This window comes from Sebastes fasciatus, chromosome 16 (assembly GCF_043250625.1).
Source record: "Sebastes fasciatus isolate fSebFas1 chromosome 16, fSebFas1.pri, whole genome shotgun sequence".
Classification (NCBI taxonomy): domain Eukaryota; kingdom Metazoa; phylum Chordata; class Actinopteri; order Perciformes; family Sebastidae; genus Sebastes; species Sebastes fasciatus.
The window spans coordinates 19,456,252-19,466,934 of record NC_133810.1 but is presented as its reverse complement, the minus strand read 5'-3'; the positions used below and the strand labels follow the sequence as shown (position 1 = coordinate 19,466,934).

The window sequence follows — 10,683 nt, the reverse complement described above, 5'->3', positions numbered from 1 at the left end:
GACCAGTCCGATTTCTTTCCACACTCACTCTGACTTACAAAGCACTACATGAAAGATCACCTGATCTCATTATAACATGTATCTTGTATGTACTTTATGTTGTCTTGTTTTTGGTTACTCATTCAAACCCAGAATGCTTGGTAAAACATTAAAACTTTCACAAAAAGCCCAGAGCTCCCAAAAAATCTGAATGCAACTTTGTAGCTTTTCTCATTTTTCTAAAGTATTTCATATTCTGTCAAATACTCATACTTTTAGGGCTCAAACTACAAAACACTCTGAAGAAGGAGGAATTTAAAAGGACAAATCTTTCCCCGATCAGAGTCTGGCAGCTGAAAAAACGGGAAGTTTATTTTTTTGCTTTGGTGCACCTGCAGCTTCATCGGGCCTGACATCTCATGCTGATCATTATATAAGCACACATTCCTTATAACTAATCATCAGGACACAAAACATTGCTGGCTACATGCACTCTTTAAACACAATACAATAAAGAAATGCTAATTATTGGAGTGCAGGGCTGCAGTTCTTCTACTTTTTATTCTTCTGTTTCATAACTCTCAGTCAGCAAAACGTGACTGAGCCAGCAACACCTACAACTGTGGCTGACTGAATTGTCACTTATTGACTACAAACTGTTGTTTAACACAACGTGAGGGAGGATGAAAAAAGATTTAGGTGATGAAGTTTGAAGTAGTTGAATATTTATCAGAATCTTTTCCAATTTATGGCAAACACTTTAAACCAGTAAACAAACAAATCAACAAGGAAACAATTACAGAAACCATGAGAAAGAAAACACTAATTAAATCAAATTAGTTTGGTTGACCTCACGTGCGTATGCACAGCTCTGCATATGCACACACACACAAACCCTCTATCACCCTGTCCTTCATATTAAGTAACCAATAAAGGGCAGGGAGTGTGTCTCAGTGCAAACAGGGAATACAGCTGAGCATAGTTATGTGCACACTCTTGATGCTGGAGCTCACTTTCACTGAAACGCTGCAACCAGACATTGTTCCTGCCCAGCAACGACTCAGCATTCTACCTCAGTGTTCAGTAAACGAGCTGCTAATGCCTCAAGAGGTTACATTGCACCTCTAATAATCCGTAGTTCTGAAAAGCCGTTGGAATTTGAGAGCCGATTACTCACTTTAACACACTGCAGCAACAAGACGACTTTTACTTCTTTTTGATTTTTTGTGCTTTTTTAAGAGACCTCTTTCTGGAACACTTTGCCAGGATTTTAATTGAAGGTATCATGTGTTAGTTGTTTTAATGAAGGTGCTACACTTTGTGAGCCAGCATTCTTATTGCATTTTGTAGATATTTTATGTGTTGAGAGAAAATTAATTCAGCAGTTGCTGTTATTAATGTAACACCTTTAATAAGACAAATATACTCTGGTTAGTTCTCCGACTGATGTTTTCCTAAATATTTTCACAGGTGCTAGAACAACATACTCTTTTTGCACTTCCAAGAAGTACTATGCCGTTTGGTGACCTCTTAGACCAGGTGGGGGGCACGGGACGCTTCCAGATCCTGCATGTGACCCTTCTCTGCATCCCTGTCCTGATGATGGCCAGTCACAACCTGCTACAGAACTTTGTGGCCGCGGTGCCTCCTCACTTCTGCAGCGCACACACGAACCTCTCTCAGTCCCAGCTGAGCCCAGAGGAAATGCTGCTGGTCACAGTGCCACTAGACCAGAAAGGGAAGCCCGAGAGGTGCCGGCGTTACGTTGCTCCACAATGGTACCTCCTGACTAAGAATGGGACCTCCAGCTCAGGGGAGGCGGGAGACACTAAGGATGGTTTGGATGTTGGCCTGCAGGAATGCACAGATGGATGGTCCTATAACATGACTGAGATGAGCTCCACGATCATATCTGATGTAGGACTAGATATTTTTTTCTCTTTCCACATGTGTATATGTTTTCTTGTCACATGTGTTAAATTGTGTTAAACTTTTGTCAGTGGCATTTGGTGTGTGATCAGCGCTCTTTGAAGCAAATGGGACAAACGGTCTACATGGGAGGTGTGCTTGTGGGAGCTCTTTTCTTTGGAGGGCTTGCAGACAGGTAACATTAATCTTGTCCCTACTGATTTTATAATTATAGTGTGATTTTGTCAGGCAAAACAGTGGTGCACCTGTAGAGCGGGGCTGTGTGCTTGCAACCGGGTGATCAAATGTGATTAACAGGAAATGTGGTGTCTTTATCTATCTCTCAAGGACAGTAGCCTACATGAAACTATCATGACATGAGATATGAACTGAACTAGCTAGCTAGCCCTAGCATCTACCAGCATCAGAAAAGGAAAGAAGTGGTAAAGTAGCCCGCCTCTTGCTTGATTGATTGGCTGCCTAGGCCAAGTTTGACTTTGACGAGCGGTGCGACTCCCCGCCGGGTGCTGAAAAGTTGAGAATATTTGAACTTTTAAGTGCGTTTAAAATCTGCTAGAAAAACCTGACGTGCGGCGAAAGAGAGGAACGCGTGACAGACGCGCTGTAACATAGGGAAAAAATGTTTTTGCTAGCAACTAGTGCTGTCAATCGACTAAAATATTTAATCACGATTAATCGCATGATTGTCCATGATTAATTGCGATTAATCGCAAATGAATCACACATTTTTTTATCTGTTCAAAATATACCTTAAAGGGAGATTTGTCAAGTTTTTAATACTCTTGTCAACATTGGAGTGAGCAAATATGCTTGCTTTATGCAAATGTATGTATATATATTTATATATAATTGGAAATCAACAAAACAATCACAAATATTGTCCAGAAACCCTCACAGGTACTGCATTAGCATAAAAAAATATGCTCAAATCATAACATGGGCCCTTTGAAAGGGATCCCTTTGAAAATGGCCATGGCAGCGCCAATGGATCCCTTGGATTTTTTAGTTTCATATGACGCAAGTAGCTTCATTCTAGCTTTAAAACTGATTCCGCTACAACCTAAAAATTGCAAGTTGCGTTAATGTGTCTCGTTGTGACCAGCCCCTTAGAAAACGTCCCTCTTTTTCATGCAGTATTGTACAAAAATTGCACCTTATTCAAGTCATATAATGTGATATAGGCTGACTTCTTTGCAAATACACCTGGCTCCTAGATACGGTCGACGAATCCTTCTGCTCATTTCTAACCTGCTGATGGCAGTGGCGGGAACATGTGCTGCTTTTTCGACCTCCTTCCCGCTCTTCTGCCTGTTCCGCTTTGGTTGTGGCATGGCTCTATCTGGCGTGGGGCTCAACACCTTCTCGCTCAGTAAGATATTTAACTGGATAGATTAACTGGATGCAGTCAACATGTATGCTGATGATAGAGTACTAACTGTACTAAATTCTATGATGTGATTCTTTTCTTTCAAGTTGTGGAGTGGATCCCCACTCGTGTGCGAACTGTGGTGGGGACAATAACAGGTTACTGTTACACAGTGGGACAGTTGAGCCTGGCAGTCATAGCCTACTTCATCCGGGACTGGAGGTGGTTAACCCTGGCTGTGTCTTTGCCCTACTTTGTCTTCTTCCTCATCGCATGGTGAGAGGCCAACTATTGAACTGCAAATAAAAGCTACAGTTGAATTGCAACCAGAATTACTGATTAGTGTTTAAAAGTTACAAAGATTTAGAGATCATTGCACTATTAACAAATAAACTAAACAAATATCTCACACAGGTGGTTTCATGAATCTTCAAGATGGTTAGCTCTGAGTAATAAGCCTGAACAAGCCGTCAAGAACCTTAAAAGTGTGGCCAAATTTAATGGACGTCATGAAGAGGGAGAAAAAATTGACATTAAAGTAAGGGAACGTGACGTGTTTGTGTTATTGCACCATCCATCCGTGTTTATAATCGTTTATAAAATAAATTTTAACTGCTCTCTTTATGCATAGATGCTGCAAGAGTCCATGAAGAAAGAGATGTCCTGTTCGAAGGGCTCCTACACTGTTCTGGATCTGTTCCGCACACCCACAATGAGGAACATGACAGTCTGCCTCAGTGCTGTCTGGTACATGTCCTGCTCTTTTAAAACTCAATGACAGTTTTTAAGCACCTTATATGAAATTGCAATGACACTGTTGTTGTTGTTGTTGTTTTATACAAACTTAGGTTATCAACAAGCTTTGCCTACTATGGTCTTGCTATGGATCTGCAAAAATTTGGGGTGGACATCTACTTAATCCAAGTGATCTTCGGAGCTGTTGACATTCCTGCTAAAGTCGTCATAACTGTGACTATGAGTTATATTGGACGTCGTCCATCACAATGTGGCGCTCTCATCGTCGCTGGAGTTACTATTTTGATCAACCTGCTGGTACCTTATGGTATGTTTGAACACATGCATTCAAGTTGAATATTAAGCTGCAGAAACAAGTGAGTGATCTAATGAATGTTCCACTCCTGTGTAGATAAACAGACTGCACGCACCTGTCTGGCTGTCATGGGTAAAGGTTGCCTTGCTGCCTCCTTCAACTGCTGCTACCTTTACTCTGGAGAACTGTATCCAACCATCATTCGGCAAGTTTTATTTGTCAACAAAAAAGTGTCAATCAAATCTTTATTTATGAAGGGGCCGGATGAGAGTTTCTCTAATGGACTGAAATGTGGGCAATGCTTGTATTGCTAATATTTACGATACACAAGTTGGTTCAGTGCCATGTGCCGTGGCAACACATTCCAATGAGGCTTGTTTGTTTGGCCTTTATTTGCTGTCTTGTTGACAAAATGTGTCCTGACAGAAGTACTGATAATTGCGTATCTTTGCTTATCATACAATTCTCTGAAAACTTCAGCAAACAAACCACGTTCATGGATCTTTTCTAGTCAAATGTTTAGTTAAACAGTAACTTAAAATGTCATATGTGAAGCCAGCAAACAAACCGTGTTCAAGCATCTTTTCCAGTTCAGTTAAACAGTAACTTATTTTAAGATCTTTCCCAAATTAGGAAAATAATAACAATTTGCATATGCTTTGTTAATCACCAGCACCACAATCACCGATTAGTTATGGCTGTTTTTTCTCTCTCAGTCAGAATGGCATGGGCTGGGTATCCATGATGGCTCGTGTTGGAGCCATGGTGGCCCCTATGGTGCTTCTCACGACCGACTACTTACCTTGGCTACCGGGTTTAATCTACGGGGGAGCTCCGATTCTCAGCGGAGTGGCTGCAGTATTTCTTCCAGAAACACTTGGCTCACCCCTTCCTGATACAATACAAGATGTGGAGGACAGGTAGGATTGAGCTCCAGAAGACAGGATGTGTTCATTTTCTGATATCTCTGCAGGTCCCAAAATCAAAAAAAATATTTTACTAACAGTACACAGAAGGGCTCCAGGTCAAAGATTTACAGTGAATCCATCATCATACAGTATATCAGGCTACTCAAAAGCAGACAGATGAAGAGAGAGCGAAGAGAGAGAGAGAGAGAGAGAGAGAGAGAGAGAGAGAGAGAGAGAGAGATAGTGAGAGAGAGAGAGAGAGAGAGAGAGAGAGAGAGAGAGAGAGAGAAACTGATTTATCCATATTTGCATTTTCTATTTTAAACACAGGGGATCTGGGAGACGTTCCAAAATGCCACCAAAGGAAACAGTAATCCTGCAAGACACCCAGGCGAATCTCCTAAAGCAGGCTGCCTGAGGGCATCTGTATTGTACTCCTGATGTTTTTGCTGACATGTTAATGAAAGTTGAGTGGGTACTGTTTTTATTCCAGTCTGTTTTTCTTTTGTTTGATTTCCATATAGAGTTTATTGTGTCATATGACTGCTGGACAAATGGAGTTGCCATGTTATTTTTGGACAGGTCAATAGAGTGAAATGAATAGCTCAAAACAATCAGACCTATGTTTATTTGTTATACAGTAGCTTTGAGGAATTTAGTCTGGATTTGGACCAATTGTGTTTTATATTTTTAATATCTGTGTTTAAAAAAAGAATATATGCCTTTACAGGTTACACTCTATGTTATGTTTTCACTGGTATTTTTTATAACTTCTTATTACTTTATAAACAATCCTGTATTTGTGAACAAAAATGTATTTTCATTAAGAGGTCGGCGATGTTGTCCATGACATCAAAATAACTCCAGTTACTATTTTTAGGCATTGACCTCAATTGGTTAAGGTTAGGCATTGACCCAGAACAGATAAGGTTAGGCATTGACCTTGAATGGTTAAGGTTAGGCATTGACCTAAAACGGTTAAGGTTAGGCATTGATCTCAAATGGTTAAAGTTAGTCATTTACCTCAAATGGTTAAGGTTAGGCATTGACCTCAAATGGTTAAGTTTAGGCATTGACCTCAAATGGTTAAGGTTAGGCATTGACCTAGAACGGATAAGGTTAGGCATTGACCTAGAACGGATACGGTTAGGTGTTGACCTTGAACGGTTAAGGTTAAGCATTGACCTCAAATGGTTAAGGTAAGGCATTGACCTTGAAGGGTTAAGGTTAGGCATTGACCTCAAATGGTTAAGGTTAGGCACTGACCTAGAGCGGTTAAGGTCAGGCATTGACCTAGAATGGTTAAGGTCAGGCATTGACCACAAAAAGTTAAGGTTAGGCATTGACCTTGAATGGTTAAGGTTAGGCATTGACCTCAAATAGTTAAGGTTAGGCATTGACCTTGAACGGTTCAGATTAGGCATTGACCTCGAACAGTTAAGGTTAGGCATTGACCTAAAACGGTTAAGGTTAATCTCAAATGGTTAAAGTTAGTCATTTACCTCAAATGGTTAAGGTCACCTAGAATGGTTAAGGTCAGGCATTGACCACAAAAAGTTAAGGTTAGGCATTGACCTTGAACGGTTAAGGTTAGGCATTGACATCAAATAGTTAAGGTTAGGCATTGACCTTGAACGGTTCAGATTAGGCATTGACCTCGAACAGTTAAGGTTAGGCATTGACCTCAAATAGTTAAGGTTAGGCATTGACCTTGATTGGTTAAGGTTAAGCATTGACCTTGAACAGTTAAGGTTAGGCATTGACCTCAAACGGTTAAGGTTAGGCATTGACCTAGAATGGTTAAGGTTAAGCATTGACCTTGAATAGTTAAGGTTAGCATAGGTCATTGGGAAACGACTCTCGCAAGAATTTTTGCAATTTTTCGCAATTTTTCCGCAATTCGCGGGTAACCTTCTAGACACGACAACAAATCAGAGGTTGTGTTGCTGATTGGGCATGTGTGCATAACAGTGCTGATATTAGTGGCCACATAAAATGGAATAACCTGACATTCAACCCATCCTAGTATCATGTTGAGTTGTAATAAATAATGTGTAGATTATCCTTTGCACATTTGGATAGTATTGTATTTCTTGCGCCCAGGGCGTACTGAGCAATCCATGGACATTTAGTTGTTATTCCATTTTTACACATTTTATTTGGCAAATTTTTTATTTAATTTTTTTATTTAGTTATAAGAATGTACAATCAGTCATACCATTTCAATTGACGAAGAAAGAAAGAAATTGAAGATCTGAAAAATCAGAAGGTAATATAAATAATAATAATAATATCAAAATAAAATGCCAATTAATTAATTTGGCTTCTTGACACGGAAATGTGCAGGAAGTGACATCGGGAGAGAAGGCTCTGAATGAATAATTATAGCCTTATATGAACGTAGAACCTGTGTACACTGCAGGCAGTCCAAGCAGGTCAAAAGAGTCTACCTCCTGGAAGTGCAGAGAGTGTGATGTGGCCCTCGTGTCATTGCAGACAGGAACTGCTTTCAGGCACAACTAACTTTTTGGAGAAAAAACGAATAGGGACTTCACTAAACAATTTAATTGTTTTTCATCTGTGTTGGCTTTTTCCCCTGATCACCAAGGCATAGAAGAACAAATTACTATTGTACTACATGATTAAAATAAAAAAAAGTGTGAGATTCAATTTCCGTTTCTGTGTTTCTTTTGTAAATACGGTCATATTGTATAACTATTTATACGTTATTCATGATTCATCACTGCAGCATTGCCTACATATTCCGATTGCCCAAATTTCTCCTGAAAAAAAAAGATTTAATAACATTTCTGTGCATTATAGTGTATAGAAATAGGAAAAAATGGCTTAGACTTGCGAGGGTTTTAAAATCTGCACCTATGCATTTAAGTCTTGTGTTTCTTTTGTTTTCTTACGGTCTGTTGGTCCCAAATAAGCAGAATGATTGGTTATTAAGGTCCCATTTAAATGGGCTGAGTCACTAAGGTTTAAATACAGAAAAGACAGTGCCACCCAATGGGAGACAGAAGTACAACAGCACCAGCTGAAAAAAGGGTAATTGGTCTGCCTCCATCATTTGCTGTCTGGGCCTGATCCTGATAAATCAATCAATGAGTAAACCCAAAGAAAGCATGTAAAAGGACAGTGTAGGTAAGGTAAAATGTCACTTGCTCTTTAAATATTCAACTTTTGTGTCTCACAATCTAGATAATATCTACAGGACTTTTAATGGACAAACTGAATCATGTGTATCCATTGAATGATCAATGAATACATGTGGGGGAAATTCAATGAATGGAATGTGTTTTTTTCACCTCTGAAAGACGCGGTAGAAGGAGAGATAATAGAAGGAGAGAGTTATGTATGAAGAGTGTTTTTATTAAATGAGGAAATATTACTGGATACCTTGCAAAAGGGTAACTCTTCTGGTGTGTGACACCATCTAGTGGTGTATCCATGCTAATGCAGAAGCTTTTCACAAAAAGCCTAGAGACCACAGGAAGTCTGTATACTTTGTATCTTTTCTAATTTTTCTGTCTTTCATATATTTTGTCAAATACCTGTACTGAAGAAGGAGGAACTTAAAAGGACAAACCTTCCCCAATCTGGCAACTGAAAAAAGGTTACAATATTGTAACCCTAGTTCTACAATTACAGCCCTCTATTGGACTCGATGGGTAATACTCTCCTCCAATTATGAGCATGCATTGCCTACTAAAATTTTTAAAATGTAGCTGGCCAATCAGGACGTACCTACCCGAATACGTGCAGACCCACAGTATGTAAAGCAGCACACATCACTATCTGTCATCCTACACCCACTCCTTGTGCAATGCCGGAGTGACAGGACAGACAGACAGTCTCACCAAAGCCAGGTCTCTTATTTCATATGTTGGCATAGGCTACAGTATATTTATTTATTCATGTGTTTATAGGCCTACGAGCAAATTTGTTTTAATGATTTTTATGGTTTTATTTGTTTTCATTTTGATTCGTTTTCGCTGTAATTTATTTAAAGGGACTGTTTGTAGCTTCTTACATGTATAAATCACCCGGGTCGGTGTCCCATGCGTGCTTGCATATGTGCGCTCGGGTGTGGCTACGCTGTTCAGACAAGAGTCCGACACAATCTACACGGAAGCACCAAAACCGCAAAGTTATATCTAGTGAAGCCCGTCTTGCAAAACAGTGTTGGAGGACGCAGGAGAGACTGTAGCTTTGGTCTCCAGGGCCGGAGTCTCTGCTGTGCTCTGCTCCTCTGCTCCTCTGCCTGCCTGCTTGCCTTCACTCACACAATGCGCTCGTTCTCGCTATTTCGCTTCACCTCACGTGCATGCGCTCACACTACACACGGCAGAAGAGTTAGTTTAGCTCTGAGAATATCTAGTGAATGTACAATGTACAGTTTGTGCAGAAATAAATGCTGCAGCTCCTCCAGACCAACAGAGGTTTCCCGTGTCTTGTGAAGTGACGGGGCTCCGCAGCGAGAAACGTTATCATCTCCGACCAAAACTCCGGTGTCTCCCCTGTTCAGCTCCGGCCGTGGTCGGGAGGCTGAGGCAGGAAGAGCCAACACTAGGATCAGCATTGATTCATGGAGAGACCTTCGTCTGGTCAGCTAACATTACTGCCAAGCAGGTGAAATATAGAGTGATATTGTGGTTTTAGCTGACGTGTGTCGCCTCACTGCTTTGAGCGATGCTCGTTCATGTCTATTTAGAGAGAACACGAGCGCGAGCCCGACGCTGACTTTCGTTGACTTAACTGCCACAGGTGTCGCCGTTAACAAGCATTTCTGATTCTTACAAACAGTCCCTTTAATGGGATTATTGCACATTATTACTAAATACACTAAATACACTCTGTAAGCAATACAGAAATACAAATTATTGGTGTGCATGGCTGTAGTTCTTCTACTTTTTATTCTTGGTTCTGTGTCAGAGCTCTGTCAGTATACCGTGACCGACTCAGAACACCTACAACTGTTGCTGACTGAATTGTCACTTATTGACAGCAAACTGTTTTTTAACACGAGGTGACAGAAGATGACTAAAGGTCGGGGTGTTGAAGTGCATTTGAAAAATTTTATATTTATCAGAATCTTTTGCCATTCATGCCAAACACTTTTTGTTTTTCCTTTTCCATGTGGCTGAATGCCTCCTTTAATCCAGTAAACAAATCAACAAGGAAATCATCATAGAAAATATTAATTAAGAAAACTGACAGAAAGAAAACAATATTGAAAACAAATTAGTTTGGTTGAGTATGCACAGGTGTGTGCAGGCGTGCGCACACACACACGCACACGCATGCACACACACGCACACACCCTCTATCACCCAGTCCTTCATATGAAGTAACCAATAAAGGGCAGGGAGTGCAAACAGGGAATAGAGCTGAGCATAGGTATAGGCCGACTCTCGATGCTGGAGCTCACTTTCACTGACACG

General features: G+C 40.4%; 1 protein-coding gene across 4 annotated transcripts; it reads left to right on the top strand.

The window, feature by feature from the left end:
• Positions 1-930: 930 nt before the first annotated feature.
• slc22a6l (solute carrier family 22 member 6, like) lies at positions 931-7,903 on the top strand. Of its 4 annotated transcripts, none has more exons than XR_012590285.1 (12): positions 931-1,259; positions 1,450-1,896; positions 1,980-2,083; positions 3,123-3,277; positions 3,382-3,550; positions 3,689-3,812; positions 3,906-4,021; positions 4,123-4,337; positions 4,422-4,534; positions 5,046-5,245; positions 5,564-6,383; positions 6,546-7,903. XR_012590285.1 is itself a non-coding variant. In XM_074610707.1 (11 exons), exons 2-11 carry the CDS (start codon positions 1,492-1,494, stop codon positions 5,649-5,651), a joined length of 1,689 nt encoding a protein of 562 aa, XP_074466808.1. In that variant the 5' UTR covers positions 932-1,364; positions 1,450-1,491; the 3' UTR covers positions 5,652-7,903. The 4 variants fall into 4 exon arrangements, 1 of the variants encoding a protein (XP_074466808.1); XR_012590284.1 differs by having other exon boundaries at positions 932-1,259; positions 4,422-4,530; positions 5,042-5,245; XM_074610707.1 differs by having other exon boundaries at positions 932-1,364; positions 4,422-4,530; positions 5,042-5,245; positions 5,564-7,903.
• Positions 7,904-10,683: the final 2,780 nt, after the last annotated feature.